General features: G+C 38.4%; 1 protein-coding gene across 3 annotated transcripts in view; it reads left to right on the top strand.

Moving 5' to 3' along the window:
• Window positions 1-19,478, top strand: part of LOC124286244 — a 40,013-nt gene that overhangs the window by 2,489 nt on the left and 18,046 nt on the right. For all 3 annotated transcript variants that reach the window (XM_046722600.1, XM_046722608.1, XM_046722592.1), the window contains exons 4-10: window positions 965-1,098; window positions 4,673-4,805; window positions 5,020-5,126; window positions 5,594-5,755; window positions 7,758-7,841; window positions 16,759-16,883; window positions 17,310-17,411. In XM_046722600.1, coding sequence (XP_046578556.1) covers window positions 965-1,098; window positions 4,673-4,805; window positions 5,020-5,126; window positions 5,594-5,755; window positions 7,758-7,841; window positions 16,759-16,883; window positions 17,310-17,411 — 847 coding nt within the window. The remainder of the gene's footprint in view (window positions 1-964; window positions 1,099-4,672; window positions 4,806-5,019; window positions 5,127-5,593; window positions 5,756-7,757; window positions 7,842-16,758; window positions 16,884-17,309; window positions 17,412-19,478) is intronic.

The raw sequence follows: 19,478 nt of genomic DNA, 5'->3' as shown, positions 1-19,478 counted from the left end.
CTCTGTGAAACCTTTTTTGAGTGTGTTTTTTTTATTCTGCCAACAATAAAATGATGAAAAGTGGAAAGAAAACAATTTTTAAACAACTTATTTGTTTTTTTGTAAAAACTGCCAGCTTGCATCTACAACACAAGTGGAATAAAATAGCTAACATTAAGACACATGAAAAAAACTGTTACTACCCACATGGTAACATATTCATATAACTTTTGGAGGGTAAAAAATCTTGTGTCTACTTCCAGCTTCATGAAAAGGCTAGTCAGGATCAACACTTACATTTTGATTGTATGAACACTTTTCCTCTTTAGCACACTCAGTATCTTCCTAAGGATGTAGTGTATGGATCACTACATCCTTGATATGTAAATAGCAATGCATGATTAAGCTTGTGATTTTTATATGCTAATCATGTTCATTTGTCTCATGTGTTGGGACTTCTGGTCTTTACAAAATTTTGGGCATTCAGAAACAGATTCTAGAAACTGTAGCTATTGGCATAGAGTTGTTTGCTAGTATCATTAGTAACTCATTGAGAGTACTTGCTCAAAGTTGACGGTACCCTTTGGTTGAGTGGCAAACTGAAATTTTGATAGTTTACTTCAGAAAGCAGATTAGAGCAGGAGCTGAGAAAATACATTATGTTTATTATGGTTATAATGATTGCAAGTGGACTAGAAACGAGTTTAATATAACTGATTACAAGTAGTTGTAGTCTCCTGATGACTGCATCTTCTTCACAACACTCTCTCATTTTAGGTTTTGATATGTTTTTCAGTAATAGAACAATTCCTGGTGGTCCAATGGGTTATATACTGTTCATACGCCTTGTACAACATCCATCGTTTTAGGGGACAACCTTTGCTGTCCTGCTATATTTCTCAACTAGGCAACAGGTTTTGAGCCTTGTCTTCACAACAACTGTTTGCACTTTAGGGAATACAGACTGATTGCATGATTGTTTCAGGTTATCAACTGGTGGGAAACACATGTTTTCTGTGCAGCCCAATTCCTCTAGCTGCAATAGCTACAGGTATCTACATCCTTCTCATTGTACTTTGTGTGGCTGTCAGTGGACTTACAGCAGCGGCAGTCACTAAGGTGGGAATCTATGTGCATAAGATGTAGATGTTCATGTACATAATCAAACTGTAGAATATTGTTAATAGTGGTGTAACGATTCATCATTTAGGCAATATATCAGTATATTCATATCGCAAGGGTCCATGATACATCGATGTATCGACACAAGAGACGATATATCCCGATACAACTTAAATACTACTTAAAGTTGTAAGGAGAATTGCATTAGGAATAGGAAGGGAGTCTCTTTGAAATTCTTCTAAATTTTAAAAACAAATTGAACCATTAAAGGAATTTGTTTGTGTCTGCTATCTCTGTTACATGAACAAAGGAGTTGTTGTATAAGTGAAAGAATGTGAACATTTTTCAAACTCTGTGAACTGTAAAATACTTGTCTTCAAGTAATTGAAATAAGTTTTAGTTGTTTGACAAATAACACCATTTATTGATCACTATGAACAATGTCTTAGCTTTGTTAAGAAAGAGAACAAAGAGAAGATAAAATTTAGAAAGCATGCTTAAGAAGTTTTTTCAGTGATTCTGAATTCTGGTATAAATTACATTGAATTGTTTGTGAAAGCATTGGTGCAGAAACTTCCCAGGGTAAACTTCATTTTTAAACTTATATATATTAAATCAAGGTATACTGAATATATTTGATTGTACTTTCTGAAGCATTAAATGCTGAAACTTTATTAGATGAACAGCATTTTAAGTGTGTGTGTGTGAATGTAACACAAGTTCTGCATTAAAACAAATAAATTTTCAGTCATTTTATCAATCATATATGTTCTGTTATTAGAAATTGTAAAGTATCGGGATACGTATTGTATTGCCACCATTGTATCGTGATGATAAATTGTCTTGCAGGTTCCTTGCCAATACTTTCATGATATATCGTCTCATTAAACTGGTGTCGGGATATATCGTCTTGCCCGCTTAGGCAACGATACTCAGCTCTTAATTGTTAACACTGAATCTTTTTCTTTACTTGACTTTACTTGAATCTAATAATAATACAGATCTGTGTAGAGGGCTTTATCCGAATTGAATAATGAATGTAACACTTTGGAGGATGCTCTACGTGAATTAAAAAATAATACAGCCCTGGAGGCTTCACCTGATAAATAGAATAATGCAGCTCTGTGCAGAAGGCTTCCCCCTCAAACTACTAATAATACAGTTCTGTGTGGTAAGCGATACCTAAAGCTACTAATGGATCTAAATCTACTACTAATGATAGAGTTTGGTGTAGTAAGTGGTACCTAAATCTACTAGTGGATCGTTGGGTGAGCTGTCCAAGGTGCCAGGCTCTTGATCCAGCGAGCTTGAGGTGCCGGGATCGAGCCCACCTGTGACCGGGCGTAAAATCCTTGGAGTCAAATTTGTGTGCAGACTCTTTCAGTGTTGTCACAACCCCTGGCCCTAGTGTACAGTACACAACCCTGTGCACTTAAAAGAACCCACGAATCCGTTGGTAAAAGACCAGATGGTGGCCACATGAATACGTGCAAACACCTAGTTGCGGGTACAGCAATGTGCAGTAAACTTGGACAAAGTACTGTGACTATGTGTCCCAGTCAACCCAGCTGTGAATGGGTACTGCAAAAGGGTGGGGAAGTCACATTAATTCGGTGCACCTAGTGGCAGCAAGAGTTGTATGCTCCCCAGGGAGTTAATATGATGTGCCGCTGAGATTGACATCCAATGATCAAGGGAAAAACAAAGAAGCGCTTTGAGCATGCATGTGGGATGGACTATAGTGCTATATAAATACCCATATAATATATATATAAATCTACTACTAACAATGCAGTTCTGTGTAGTAAGCGGTACCTAAATCTACTACTAACAATACAGTTCTGTGTGGTAAGGGGTACCTAAATCTACTACTAACAATATCTTTCTGTGTGGTAAGCGGTACCTAAATCTACTACTAACAATTCAGTTCTGTGTGGTAAGCAGTACCTAAATCTACTACTAACAATACAGTTGTGTGTGGTAAGGGGTACCTAAATCTACTACTAACAATATATCTTTCTGTGTGGTAAGTAGCAATACCTAAATCTACTACTAACAATTCAGTTCTGTGTGGTAAGCAGTACCTAAATCTACTACTAACAATACAGTTGTTGTGTGGTAAGGTACCTAAATCTACTACTAACAATATCTTTTCTGTGTGGTAGCGGCACCTAAATCTACTACTAACAATTCAGTTCTGTGTGGTAAGCGGTACCTAAATCTACTACTAACAATACGTGTTACATTCTTCTGTGTGGTAAGGGGTACCTAAATCTACTACTAACAATATCTTTCTGTGTGGTAAGGGGTACCTAAATCTACTACTAACAATACAGTTCTGTGTGGTAAGGGGTACCTAAATCTACTACTAACAATATCTTTCTGTGTGGTACCTAAAGCGGTACCTAAATACTACTAACAATTCAGTTCTGTGTGGTAAGCAGTACCTAAATCTACTACTAACAATACAGTTGTGTGTGGTAAGCGGTACCTAAATCTACTACTAACAATTCAGTTCTGTGTGGTAAGCAGTACCTAAATCTACTACTAACAATACAGTTGTACAGTGTGGTGGTAAGCGGCACCTAAATCTACTACTAACAATACAGTTCAGTGGTGTGTAGTGGTACCTAAAAACCTACTACTAACAAATACAGTTGTGTGTGGTAAGCGGCACCTAAATCTACTACTAACAATACAGTTGTGTGTGGTAAGCGGTACCTAAATCTACTACTAACAATTCAGTTCTGTGTGGTAAGCAGTACCTATATCTACTACTAACAATACAGTTCTGTGTGGTAAGCGGTACCTAAATCTACTACTAACAATACAGTTCTGTGTGGTAAGGGGTACCTAAATCTACTACTAACAATACAGTTCTGTGTGGTAAGCGGTACCTAAATCTACTACTAACAATTCAGTTCTGTGTGGTAAGCAGTACCTAAATCTACTACTAACAATACAGTTGTGTGTGGTAAGCGGTACCTAAATCTACTACTAACAATTCAGTTCTGTGTGGTAAGCAGTACCTATATCTACTACTAACAATACAGTTCTGTGTGGTAAGCAGTACCTAAATCTACTACTAACAATACAGTTGTGTGTGGTAAGCGGTACCTAAATCTACTACTAACAATTCAGTTCTGTGTGGTAAGCGGTACCTATATCTACTACAAACAATAACAGTTACTAACAATACAGTGGTAAGCGGTACCTAAATCTACTACTAACAATACAGTTCTGTGTGGTAAGCGGTACCTAAATCTACTACTAACAATACAGTTCTGTGTGGTAAGCGGTACCTAAATCTACTACTAACAATACAGTTCTGTGTGGTAAGCAGTACCTAAATCTACTACTAACAATACAGTTGTGTGTGGTAAGCGGTACCTATATCTACAAATGGATCTAAATCTACAGCTCTGTGGGGTCTATGAGGTTTTAATGTGTAATTGATATTACAAATATTTCAATCTCACACACACCATATTTTGTGTATCTCGTCATAAGTATATGGTCTAGGGTAGGCCTGAGAAGACAATCCAGAACAATACTGTGGTTTTATTTGCAGCTGAAGATATTGATGAACTTCGTGCAACTGGTTTACCTGTCTTTCTTTGTGAAAGTACAGTGGCCATCATTTATGTCTCATCTTGCTGCTCTTCTGTCTTTCTCCACCTTCACCTCAGATATCGTGATGACAGGTACCTTGTTTCATTAATCAGTATAAGGAAAAGTGCTCTTCAATGTTTTGATTTGTGTTATACAGATGTTAGCCGTTTCCAAAACATATTTTCTTTGATACCAGTATTGGTATTACTTGAATACAGGTCTTTGATTACATGTACAGCATGCACAGCTTCCCATTTCTTGCTCAGTGTGTTAACCCATGCATGAAAATGAAGGTCTCCATTTCAGAGTGCCTTTTGCCAGGTGTGAAGTGGTCCAGTTACCTGAGATGGGGGACTGCCATAGCTATCCCAAGTGTCATTGTCTCTTTTGGTATTTGCGTGGACCGGGCATTAGTAAGTTTAATCTTGTTAACACATTTGTTCTATATTTTACATTATGTTTTCGTTGTTACTGACAAGAATAATATTGTTGCAGAGTTGCAGAACCTAACATTATATAGTATTGATTCATACTTCTTGGTGCCAGTAACATGTTACACAAGGTTTAGTACCAGAAATTCATTTTGAAACAGATTGTTGTTAATTGTAGAATGGACAGTATCATTCTCTCTGAATATGTACTGACTGACATAAAGTCAAATTGCAACACTTTTGCTATATTTGTATGCATACACAAAATGCTTTGTACATCACTGCATTTACCACATCACTTCATTTGGGTGCCTGTATCTAAGTCAAAAGGTGAAGCTAGCTAGACAGTACGAATAGACCTTATTACCTAAGAAAGCTGTATGTTGGAATTAATCTAGATGAAAATGAAGTGATCACCTTTGTCTTAACACTACACTTTTTTTGTGTAGGACAACAAGGTAAAGGCTGCTAAGCGTGAGCCTGTGCGAGTGGTGGTTGAGAGGCGCCGTGCTGGGATACGCAACTTCCTCTTCCTCATCGTGCTGTCCTACTACCTACCGGTAGCCCTCAGCGCAATCCAGAGTTTCTCCTGCACACAAACATTTGGACAGGTCGGTCAGACAAAGACAGATCTGAAGTGTCAACTTTCCACCATAAAAAAATCAAATGAAAATTAGGGCTTGTCTTCATGCTAGAATAAATTTCAGGAATCACTTGGCCTGGGTGTTATGTTATGAAGATTGTTTGGGATCACTTGTTCTGGGAGGTGTGTTGTGTGAATGGAGATTGTGATTATTTGGTCTGGGAGATATGTTGTGTGAATGAAGATTGTGATTACTTGGTCTTGGAGGTATGTTGTGTGAATGAAGATTGTGATTACTTGATATGGGAGGTATGTTGTGTGAATGAAGATTGTGATTACTTGTTCTGGGAGGTATGTTGTGTGAATGAAGATTGTGATTACTTGGTCTGGGAGGTATGTTATGTGAATGAAGATCGTGATTATTTGGTCTGGGAGATGTTGTGTGAATGAAGATTGTGATTACTTGGTCTGGGAGGTGTGTTGTGTGAATGAAGATTGTGATCTTTTGGTCTGGGAGATATGTTGTGTGAATGAAGATTGTGATTGCTTGGTCTGGGAGGTGTGTTGTGTGAATGAAGATTGTGATTACTTGGTATGTGATTACTTGGTATGGGAGGTTGTTGTGTGAATGAAGATTGTGATTACTTGGTATGGGAGGTGTGTTGTGTGAATGAAGATTGTGATTACTTGGTATGGGAGGTGTGTTGGTATGGGACTTGGTGTGTTGTGTGAATGAATATTGTGATTACTTGGTCTGGGAGGTGTGTTGTGTGAATGAAGATTGTGATTACTTGGTCTGGGGGAGGTATGTTATGTGAATGAAGATTGTGATTATTTGGTCTGGGAGGATGTTGTGTGAATGATTGTGATTATTTGGTCTGGGAGGTGTGTTTTGTGAATGAAGATTGTGATTATTTGGTCTGGGAGATATGTTGAATGTGATTGTGAAGATTATTACTTGGTCTTGGAGGTATGTTGTGTGAATGAAGATTGTGATTATTTGGTCTGGGAGGTATGTTGTGTGAATGAAGATTGTGATTACTTGTTCTGGGAGATATGTTGTGTGAATGAAGATTATGATTACTTGGTATGGGAGGTGTGTTGTGTGAATGAAGATTGTGATTACTTGTTCTGGGAGGTGTGTTGTGTGAATGAAGATTGTGATTATTTGGTCTGGGAGATATGTTGTGTGAATGAAGATTGTGATTACTTGGTCTTGGAGATATGTTGTGTGAATGAAGATTGTGATTATTTGATATGGGAGGTATGTTGTGTGAATGAAGATTGTGATTACTGTCCTGTTCTGTGAATGAAGAGATTTATGTTGTGTGAATGAAGATTGTGATTACTTGGTATGGGAGGTGTGTTGTGTGAATGAAGATTGTGATTACTTGTTCTGGGAGATATGTTGTGTGAATGAAGATTGTGATTACTTGGTATGGGATGTATGTTGTGTGAATGAAGATTGTGATTACTTGTTCTGGGAGGTATGTTGTGTGAATGAAGAGTGTGATTACTTGGACTGGGAGGTATGTTGTGTGAATGAAGATTGCTTTTTAATAAGGTTCGTCCATAAGCATCATTGAATAACCAGGAATTAACATATCTACGTCTAGAATGCATGAATTACAGTGTTGTTACAATGGAAATTTGTTTAGGAATAAATTAAGAACTTATTCTATTTTCCATGCATACTTATGTCAATTCGATGACCTGATTGATATCATGGCAATGTGCCACCCTGGTGTAGATTGCAGATCAATCACTCAATTGTCTTGTTCAGATTTGATTATTTATAGGCCCTTGTCAGAAAGTTGGGATTTTGTGTGTGCAGTGTTAAACAACAATACAAGCCATACAATTTAGACCCTTCTGGTACATTGTGTCTCCAGTAAAGCAATCCCGAGGGCATGTAGACAGTCACAATGTATGAGAAGCTCCAAATAGAATTTGTGGAAAACCGAATATTTGGAGGGATTTTCAGAAGTATATGTAAGCCTTTGTAATGAATACAGATTTATATGTTGCAGAATATGGTGTTGGACACCGGCCTGTTTCCAGACAATGTGTTCCTGTATGACCACACAGTCTCCTGTGATGACTTTCTGTTCCAGGTATCTGCTCATTGTTGGTCTCACCATGTGGTAGTTCATGTATTTAACCCTGAACCTAACTTCTGCTTATACTGTCCCATCAAATAGTTGTGTATGCTTAATCTTTGTGTTTACTACAAATTGAATGCGTCTATCAGAAGGCACCTTGAGTGTGATTGACTGACACTGAATTTCAAAGTCATATAAGCTGTATGGAGGACTGAGGCTTTTTTTGACTGTATTCTCTTTCCCCGAGTTTCAAGAACGAGGTACGTAAGCATCTTTCTTATGAGTGTTTCTTTAAAGCACACCTGTATCTTCTGTTTCTGCCAATAGTTAATTTACTAATTGCTAATTTACTTCTAATATCTTAAAGCAAAATTTTCACTCCCTGAAATCTACAATGGTTCAACATAACCTTAGAAGTGTTATAGGGCAGATAATTTGGGTTGTCTAAGGATTGACTTTAGGAAATATTACTTCCTGAAAATAGGTCAAAGCGTCATAGTGATTTGATTTTACAGTGGCGAATTGCACTTCATCCTTCATTGTGACAAGCTTTGAATACTAAACTATCCCACTCCAGAAACCCTCTGATGGTCATCGTGCATGTCAAGGCCTGCTTGTCTGTTGTCTGTGGGCATGGTTGGGTGTTCTTCCCTAAATTCAAACCACAGAACAAATATAACGGTAGTTGGACAAAAAAAGCCCCCCTCCCCCAAAGATCTGATTTGATTATCATCATCACCACAACTATAAATATACACACTGTTTTGATCATTAATCAAACACTTGGAAACATTTAGATGAAATGTTTCCTTACACCTTCCAGAACATGAAAGTTTGTAGGAGGGATTTGGGAGATTCGGGTTGTGACAATCTGTATGGAAAATCTGTAAACTTCATGAATCTACAGGAGGGTGAAATTCTCCACATATACAAAGCATGTTGTAACTTTCTGGTGCTGTGGTAAAACTACACTCACACCCAATAATCTGCAAAACTAGCCTGAAATGAAATAAAGGTTATAAACTGATATTTAATAGTTTCCACAATATAAATATCACAATATATATTTCCATAAGTATTCTACTGGTAACATCCCTAACTTGTATTGAAATGCTGCCTGTGTCATGCTGATTCCTGTGTTCTTTGGTATGATATTAGTTAGGTGGATGTAGTGTCTGTCATGTAGCACATTATAAAGAAACTTCTACAACTATTCAGTTCCTTACTGTATCAAGGTTACAGGCCCATGTACAAGTGAGTTTTATAAGATACAGTCAAGGTAACAACTCATAACACATGATGTATGTACCAAACTAGTGAGTGAGTGAGTATGGTTTTACGCAGCTTTTAGCAATATTCCAGCAATATCACGGCGGGGAACACCAGAAATGGACTTCACACATTGTACCCATGTGGGGAATCGAACCCCGGGTCTTCAGCGTGACAAGCCAACGCTTTTAACCACTAGGATACCCCACCGGTTCATTCGCGTTGTGCCTTTTTTCTCACAAACAATAACAAATTTATTCACATGTTGTGACGCATCTTCACATATGAAACAGTCGTTAAGCAAGTTTCAGAGCGTACGATGCCCTTTCAGCATACTCGATGACAGAGACGTGCCCGGTGTCAAGTCTGGTCTTCAAGTCAACCAGTTTTCGCTGAAGGTCTTGATACTTCTTTTTTTTTTAGGAGGGAGGCGTTGTCCACGGTGTATTGAACCAAATGCATTTCTGTTGTCTTATGTTCCTTCATCAGGAATTGAATCAGTTCGAAAATATTCGGGTTGGTTCCAATAATCAACATCATTTGCTTTTCGCTTACTAATACGATACATATAATTTCCAACACAGATATCTGCCATCTCTACAAGTGGGAAGATATTTGTACTTGAGTTGTGCATTCGCCATGATGATAGTGATTGTAAACTTCGAAACTTTTATAAGAAATTTTAATTGTCTTGCTGTCATAGTTACTTAACTAGTTAATTGATATAAGCTCACGATGACACATAGTTATTTAACTAAACGTGAAAAAAGTTCACTTTTCACCAAAAACATTGATGATTTAAAATGTGTGCACCACTGCAATTTCGACTAGGTAAGTCGATAATCCTTTCGCTAATCCCTTAAACAAACATTACTAAAACAACACCAAACATCAAAGACTACCGCCAGTCGCCTTAACGCGAATACCTGAAACTAAAAAGTCGCCATAACGCGAATACCCCACCCCACCGCCCCTGTACCAAACTGATACAAACTCATAGCATTAAAATGAGACAAAGGCCACTGTTGTAAGTATCTGTTACTTTGATTTTTGTACAGAAGGAAAATAAACAAAATGGTATCCAGAGTCCCATCAATTTCCCAAAACAGGCATACCTGTAGGGATTTCTCTGGAGATAAGAATCTTTCTGTGTTGATGTTTACATGATTTTAAGCAAAGTCTGAAGGGTAACGGGTTACTCCATCCCAAACAAGTTCACCCCAGCACAGTTTCACCCCATTTAGAGGTTGTTTCACACCAGCAAATAATAATTATTATTATCAACTATAAAATTGTTTCTATTCAGATTGTTTGAATAATTGTATCAGTTCATATTGACTGTGATGGATCGGGTGAAGTCCTATATAGACACTATAGACAAGTAAATAGTCAGTTTATTGAATAATAACAATTTACAATTTTAATGTACTCTTTGGATACTTAAAGGGCCACAGATGCAGAGCAATTTCCATGGACTGGTTGTTGCTTTTGTTATTTTTTCATCCTGTGATGTTGTCTGTCTCATTACCTTTCAAGGCAAAAAAAGGATTTTGTTGAATGCCATAACAAATAGATTAAAACAAAATGCAAATATTAAAATTAAAACTAATAGTTATAGCAACAATATCAGGCTATTACCTTGTTAGGGGAATGTATCCATCAATATCCACATAAAGTAATGAGATGCCATTCATCTGCAGCTGACAAAGAATCCTGTTCCATGTCATGTGTCTTATTTTAACGGTCTAATATGCGAAAAAGTGATCTATCGTTTCAGGTTTTTCACATTGGTGTATCCCATTGGTCACCCAAGATAGCACACCTGGCAAGCAAATTGCATGATGTCCGCCATTAGTTAGCCAATAATGAGCTACCAATCAAGGTTTTGGCGGTTAATCCTTTGAAGGAAGGACATTGTTTTTACAAAGAAACTTTACAACAGGGTGTATTCAGTATAGATTAGTGAATCTACATACATAAACACTACCTTTTGACAAATCCGCTGTGCAGGATAAAAGCAATTAATCAATCAGCGTGTTATCGGTTAATCCTTTGATCGATGTTTGTTTTGAAACTCAGCTGATAATTCCTCTTGCTGCACTTCCATGTTTTCCTCTTTTTTTTTCTTCAGTCTGAGAGGTATATTCTCTGAATCTGTTACAAGATGCAAATTTTATTTCTGAAAATGAGCTTTTACTGAGATCTGACTTTGGATACCATTGTGTTTTTAAATGTCGTACCTGTCAGTCTCAGGGTGTAGCAATTTTACTTGATAGTAACTTTAAATATAAATAACATGACATACAGAGATGATAGTGGTTTCTCTTTACTTATAGATGTTACTGCTTTTGGAAAAGACATACTGGACCAAATTCTTACAAACCTGAATTTTACAAAATTGTTTTGCAAGATTTCGGTAACATATCTTGTATTACTGGTATAATTAAATCTGATGATCTAAATTTGGTGTGATCACAAACCTGACTTGTGCATGTATAAATGGAAGAGAGAAAAATCCCTGTGAAGCAAGCAAGTCTAGATTGTTGTTTTTTTATCTGAAAATCTGTATTGTCACAGTAATTCAAATATTATGCCAGGTTACAGGTCTGATCTGTGGTTAGATATTGGTTTCATATTGAGAATTTAATCATTCATTGTTTAGAAACACCAAATAAAGTATTGGAGTAAAAATGTTAGTATGTGATATTACTAAACAGTAAGACCAGTCTATAGCAATGACTCTGTATCTCCTGCCATAGTCATCTTTACAACCAGTGATGGAGATCAGAGGGACAATTCTCCTATTCATCTTATAATGAACAGTTTAAGGAGAAGGAGAATGATTTATTGAATGAAATAGATTGTTTAGAAAGCAACAAAACAGAAGAAAACAGTTAGATGAGAAGAGACAAGAATTACAAGATATATGAATAACAAAACTAGAAGGATTACTGGTGAGGTCAAGGGCTCAGCGGATCAATGAGGGTGAATTGGATACAAACAATTTCTGTTAAGTTGACAGGAATTATGTTAGTAAAATCATGTCTCCTTTAGAAAAGCTTTAGCTTTAATTTTATCACCAGTCATCTTGGAAGAAGTTTAAAATTAATAGAAGTCTGGCTTAGTTGGAATTTCCCATGAATCTGTATATTTTTGGAGTGATCTTGTTCATTTTCAGTTGAGATCTATATATGATGGCTGTAGCTGAGGTCACAGTAATTTTTTACTTCTCTCAGACTAAAGATAGGTGGCATCAGAAGTCTTACAGTTGGTCAGGAATCCATTCTAATCTCACATTCTAATGTACTTGCCCCTAATAGAGCTGTGATGATATATCGTAGTATCGATAATCGTGATACTTTATCCGACGATACATATATCGATACTTTTTTTCATATCGTGATATGTATCGTTGACCTTAAAATTATTAATTTTCACCAGAAATTGGCGGTTATTGCAAAATTTACACTGTTACTTGCTACCAAAATATACATTTTGAAAGAAAATAACTAAAGATAGCATATCGTGATAAGCAACGAATCGAATCGTATCGTTCCAAGATATCGCAATACGTATCGTATCGTGAAATTTCTGTATCGTCACACCTCTAGCCCCTAACCATGGAAGATCATATAAGTTGAAAAGGTCACTTCCACTTCAGGAATATTAGTTCTATTCGGCATCGTCCCTCTGCTACACTCATGCAATCATGATTAGGTATCATGTCTTGTGACACAAATTGTTGACAGTTGCAGGTACAAGTTCCAAAACCTTTAACTCTTCATCATTTCACATTTGTAGGTTTCACTTGTGTTCATATAGCTAAAACATTATTGACAGAAAATGATTGCTAGTAGATCTGAAAATGAAATTGTACAGGTTTGGGCATTGATATCAGAGTGTTACGAGTGAAGGTGTGATAAAGGGGTATATGACACCAGTTCACTCGCACAATGAAAATGGATCACACAACAATCTGACTACTTCAGGAAGATTTATTTATACTATCCTAACAGAAGGCTGATGCAAAATACCAATTTACAAATGTGGAAAGTGAAGAGGGAATTGTCTTAGATATATTATGGGCAAAGCAATATGGCATAGTCACCTTCCAAAACTGTACACCATGATTTCTTAGTTTCCATATTTGACACAGTCCCGACGTGGGTGCAAGTTTGTGAATTCACATCATGGGTACAACCACAACTGGCAAAAATCCCGTCCTCAAGAAACATCCCAGCTAGATCAGAATCACCGAGCTTCTCCCTATAAACTGGCTGGCCACATTCAATTAACTGACCAAAGCTGAATTCATCAAACCCCAAGCTGTACCACTAGTTACATAACAATTTCTCGCTCAAGCGAAGGCCCCTCACCCCAAGCTAAAACTAATTACACCAAGTATACTCATCACTATCTAAACCTGTACATTATATTTGCAAAATATGTTTCATCACCCAGAACAAGCTTTTTGCATAATTTTTGTCCTGAAAATAAAAAAGTTGTTTAACAATCTATCATTAAAATATTGACACAGTTCACTATTTGTTACGAGGGAGGGATGCAGAGAAAGGGACAGCCAGGTGTTCGAGAACGGATGGAGACGGCACAGCACAGGTTAATGAATAAATAGCTTCTTGTCCTTTTTTTGAGACACTGACATTTTGGTGATCCTATAAAGGTCAAGGTTAGGTGGTATAAGCTAGGAAACAGCTTATGGTATATTTCTGACAATTCTTGAATTTTGTCCTGAAAATGGTAGCCCGATCTGTTGACAAATGAAAAATATGATATTGCTAACCATCGACAGAATAAAAACCGGAGTGTTGACATCGCATGGTCAACATACCGTGATGGTGTTAATTAAGTAAAGAGAATGTTTGCTTGGGGATTTGCAGGTGGCTATGCTCGTTTCATGAGTAAATGAATTAAGTTAATTAAGGAGAATGTCTTTTTAACAATTTGTATGAGAATTAAGGTTGCAAACAGACTATTATTTTACGTTATGCGAGTGGAAGGATTACCATTTTGGAGTTTAACATGCAAAAAAAACCCGGAAAGAAACAGAGAGCTTATAAATTATTTTGTGATATTGGGAGTAGAAGGATTATCGAAATGCTGTTGAAAACATTTAATAATAATAATAATACTTTATTGCCCAAGAAGGGAATTTGTCTTGCATTATGGACGCTGGAATTACAATAAATACATACTATATCCATTACACACATATTACAACACGAACAGCAGCAGTCACACAATCTGGAGGTCAGAATCTTTACCACAATGGATTCAAGTACAGAGTCAACAGACGCAGAGCTCAGAAAACATGCTGGAGATGTACAGATGCCACCTGTCCATTGTATCTGGTTATAGAAAACAGCCTGCTGAATATAGTCAAGGTCTCAACCATCCTGCTGTTCTGTTTCTTACTGAAGTTGATGCGTTCAAGTCAAAGCTTCATCATCTTGCAAAGACTGACAACACTACGCCTATCCCCCCAGATCTACCATGAAGATCTCAGCAACTTGAGAAAGGATCCAGCAGCTGCACCGGACGCCCTTCTCCAACACATTCCTGTCTTTGACTCCGTGAACCAGCATGTATCGACAAAGACATAAGACCGTCCCTAAGCTCCCACAGACCCTTGCAGACATCAATCTAGAGAATGAGTGGACAACGACTGAAGCAGGAGATGACTTTCTTCACCGACTATATGATGGCAACATTTTGCTCTTCTTCACCAGCAAAAATCTTCTCTCTGCAGCAGATGTCATCTTTGCAGATGGTACATTCTCGTCTTCACCTCAACTGTTTGACCAGATTTACTCGATCAATGCTGAATACCAAGGACACATGAAACCCCTGATGTATGGACTCTTGCCAAACCGAACAGAAGCGACCTACACAAGCATATTAAATGCTTGATTGGCATTTAGAAGATGATATTTGATGAACAAAGATATTTTTGGGGGGTTACATCTTTTTATTCTCGAGTACAACGTTTCAGAGTACAACAGTTTTACCTGATGATGGGGCCAGAACAAGCCCTGAAACATTGTACTCGAGAATAAAAAGATGTAACCCAGAAAAAATATCTATGTTCTACACAAGCGTGTTTGACTATCTGAATCCAGGGGCGTAGCTACCATTATAGAAAAAGCCTGGGCTTACACATGATGTTTGCTTAAAAAATATTTTCTAATTCTTGCCAAAAATACCTACAAATACGTTATCAGAACAATTTTATAGTGGAAATGCATCCATGGATCATTTTGAGTACTACTCATTTTGAATATTCTTTGATAACAAAGCATTACCAATACATGCATGTACAGAAAACGTTATTCATCATATCATAAGTATGAAAGGTGTCTTTCTTTCAGTAATGATTGTTTTTCCATCGACATGTATGTTAATATTTTGTTTAAGTCATGATTATATGTGAATCATAACTGAAATGCAGGTATTTACAAACTCCCTTCAACGAAAACTTATACATTACTTCATTTTGTAGTCGTTCTGCAGGCTTTTAGGTGTAACCTATCGGGTTTACACGAAAAAATTGGCTTGCTACACGCCTGGAAACAGACTGGAGGACTTCAGGTTTCTCCTGATTCAGTTGGACTTTGAATGTGCATCTCACAATTCCGCCAGTGTTGTATTTCCAAATACTCAGCTTCGTGGGTGGTTCTTTCATTACACCCAGTGCATCTGGCGTTGCTCACAGAAAGTAGGCCTTGCTTCAGAGTACAAGTCAGACACCAATGTGAAAAGACTAGTGCGTCGAGCTGCAGCTCTACCTTTAGTGCCACTGGATAAAGTTGAAGATGTCTGGCTTGATGCCATTGGGTTACTACCACCTGGATAGAAGGTCCATGGACTCTACCCACTTGGAATCATTTTGAAATGATGGACACAGAACTAACAATAATTTGGAGGGTAGGCACAACAAAATCAACAAGTATGCCATGAAGACACATCTGAATGTGTTTGAGGTTGTGCCAATGCTGCAAAAAGAACAGTCAGCTACTGAAGTTAAAATTCAGCAGATCCAAGGACAGCAGAGAGATCCCGTCCGTAGACGTCGCTACCGAATCATCGATGCTAAGATTCGATCCTTGAAGGCCGACCTTCTTGCAAACTGACTTGCTGACTTGAACTGCACAGACCATGTGTCAGAGTTGCTTCATCTTGGACTATATGAATCATTACAATCTCAAATGTTACATATCTATTTGACTTATGTAATATATATTGTGTGAGATTTATGAAATATATATACAAATATGTTATGTTGTGTGACATATGATACATGTTGTTATATTGACTAAATAAATATGTTGTCTACTATATATATTGCACTCTGTTTTAATTTGTTTGTTAATTTCGATAACACTGGGCGTGAAGTCACTCATGTGGAACATCATCTCCCTTTCTCCGCACTGTCGACGAGTAATTTCGATGGATTATTTGTTGTTGACAGTCCGGGTATAAATCCTAAAAAGTGTCCTGATTGATGAGTTACTGAGTTTTATTAGTAAAAATGTTTGTTTTGATTGCAGCTTGTACAAATTTCAAGGAAGTGTATTATAATATTGCAGTGCATGCGTTTCAGACACTTTTCCAGTTACAGCAGGTTTTGTTTCTATGTGAACAGACCCTCAACTTTGTGTTGACGCTGTTTATGTTGGTGTACATCGTACTGCTGCCTCTCCTGCTCATATTCTTCACACTTCGACAAAGGAAATGGGGGCTCCTGGACTGCAAGTCAGCGAGATATGGGTAACTCATGTTTGCAGTTACCTTTTGAAATTAATTGAAGTGTTAAGTGATCATTATTTTAATAAACGCAACATGGATAAGATAAAGTCTTAATTTACTTCAACTTTGTGACAGGGTGAAACCATACAGTGTATTTTCAACCTAATTTATGTCCATTACCATCAATACTCAGTTGTCTGTACCTTTTTAGAAAGTGTTCAAATGTAACCTCTCAGAGTGAGGCATCTAATCGCCAGCACACAAAGTCACAATCAAACTAAGTTAAATAATCACTTGGTTTCTAATTGCAAAGAAGAATTGAATCACTAAGCAATAGTTCAACAACAGGCAAACTGTATTGATGAATGAATCATTTCCCTATTGAAAATGAGACTTTTACATCAGTTAATAGATAGTTATTTGGTGAGAATAATTATCATTTTGCAGATTTGTGTATGAGTCATACAACAATCGCTGCTGTTTCTGGGACTCTCTGGTGATGGTGAGAAAGGTAGTCAGCATTGCAGTCACCAACACTATGCTAACTGAGTAAGTACCAGTAACACATATACAGCTGAACTGTGTTGAGAGTGTGTCAGCAGTCTGTCATACCCATCTCTGACAAACCCTCTCCTTCACAACACCAGCAGTATGTCATACCCATCTCTGACAAACCCTCTCCTTCACAACACCAGCAGTCTGTCACCAGACAGTACCCTCTGTCATACACCATCAGTATGACAAACCCTCTCTGACAAACCCCTCCTTCACAACACCAGCAGTATGTCATACCCATCTCTGACAAACCCTCTCCTTCACAACACCAGCAGTATGTCATACCCATCTCTGACAAACCCTCTCCTTCACAACACCAGCAGTATGTCATACCCATCTCTGACAAACCCTCTCCTTCACAACACCAGCAGTATGTCATACCCATCTCTGACAAACCCTCTCCTTCACAACACCAGCAGTATGTCATACCCATCTCTGACAAACCCTCTCCTTCACAACACCAGCAGTATGTCATACCCATCTCTGACAAACCCTCTCTCCTTCATAACACCAGCAGTATGTCATACCCATCTCTGACAAACCCCTCTCCTTCACAACACCAGCAGTATGTCATACCCATCTCTGACAAACCCTCTCCTTCACAACACCAGCAGTATGTCATACCCATCTCTGACAAACCCTCTCCTTCACAACACCAGCAGTATGTCATACCCATCTCTGACAAACCCTCTCCTTCACAACACCAGCAGTATGTCATACCCATCTCTGACAAACCCTCTCCTTCACAACACCAGCAGTATGTCATACCCATCTCCTTGACAACACCAGCAGTCTGACAAACCCTCTCCTTCACAACACCAGCAGTATGTCATACCCATCTCTGACACCCTCTCCTTCACAACACCCTCTGTCATACCCATCTCTGACAAACCCTCTCTCCTTCACAACACCAGCAGTATGTCATACCCATCTCTGACAAACCCTCTCCTTCACAACACCAGCAGTATGTCATACCCATCTCTGACAAACCCTCTCCTTCACAACACCAGCAGTATGTCATACCCATCTCTGACAAACCCTCTCCTTCACAACACCAGCAGTATACCCATACCCATCTCTTGACAAACCCTCTCCTTCACAACACCACCGCAGTATGTCATACCCATCTCTGACAAACCCTCTCCTTCACAACACCAGCAGTATGTCATACCCATCTCTGACAAACCCTCTCCTTCACAACACCAGCAGTATGTCATACCCATCTCTGACAAACCCTCTCCTTCACAACACCAGCAGTATGTCATACCCATCTCTGACAAACCCTCTCCTCTCACAACACCAGCAGTATGTCATACCCATCTCTGACAAACCCTCTCTCCTTCACAACACCAGCAGTATGTCATACCCATCTCTGACAAACTCCTCACCAGCGGTATGTCCTTGACAAACCCTCACAACACCAGCAGTATGTCATACCCATCTCTGACAAACCCTCTCCTTCACAACACCAGCAGTATGTCATACCCATCTCTGACAAACCCTCTCCTTCACAACACCAGCAGTATGTCATACCCATCTCTGACAAACCCTCTCCTTCACAACACCAGCAGTATGTCATACCCATCTCTGACAAACCCTCTCCTTCACAACACCAGCAGTATGTCACAACACCATCTCTGACAAACCCTCTCCTTCACAACACCAGCAGTCTGACAAACCCTCTCCTTCACAACACCAGCAGTATGTCATACCCATCTCTGACAAACCCTCTCCTTCACAACACCAGCGGTCTGTCATATATATCTCCATCTCTGACAAACCCTCTCCTTCACAACACCAACAGCAGTCTGTCATACAAACCCTCTCCTTCACCCTCTCAACACCAGCAGTCTGTCATACCCATCTCTGACAAACCCTCTCCTACACAACACCAGCAGTCTGACATACCCATCTCTGACAAACCCTCTCCTTCATAACACTAGCAGTCTGACAAACCCTCTCCTTCACAACACTAGCAGTCTGACAAACCCTCTCCTTCACAACACCAGCAGTCTGACAAACCCTCTCCTTTACAACAACACCAGTGTGACATATCCACCT

The sequence above is a fragment of the Haliotis rubra genome, unplaced genomic scaffold (genome assembly GCF_003918875.1).
Source record: "Haliotis rubra isolate DU_JTF1 unplaced genomic scaffold, ASM391887v1 Scf110, whole genome shotgun sequence".
Taxonomy (NCBI): domain Eukaryota; kingdom Metazoa; phylum Mollusca; class Gastropoda; order Lepetellida; family Haliotidae; genus Haliotis; species Haliotis rubra.
The sequence above is the reverse complement of the archived record's forward strand: the minus strand, read 5'-3'. Positions and strand labels throughout refer to the sequence as shown.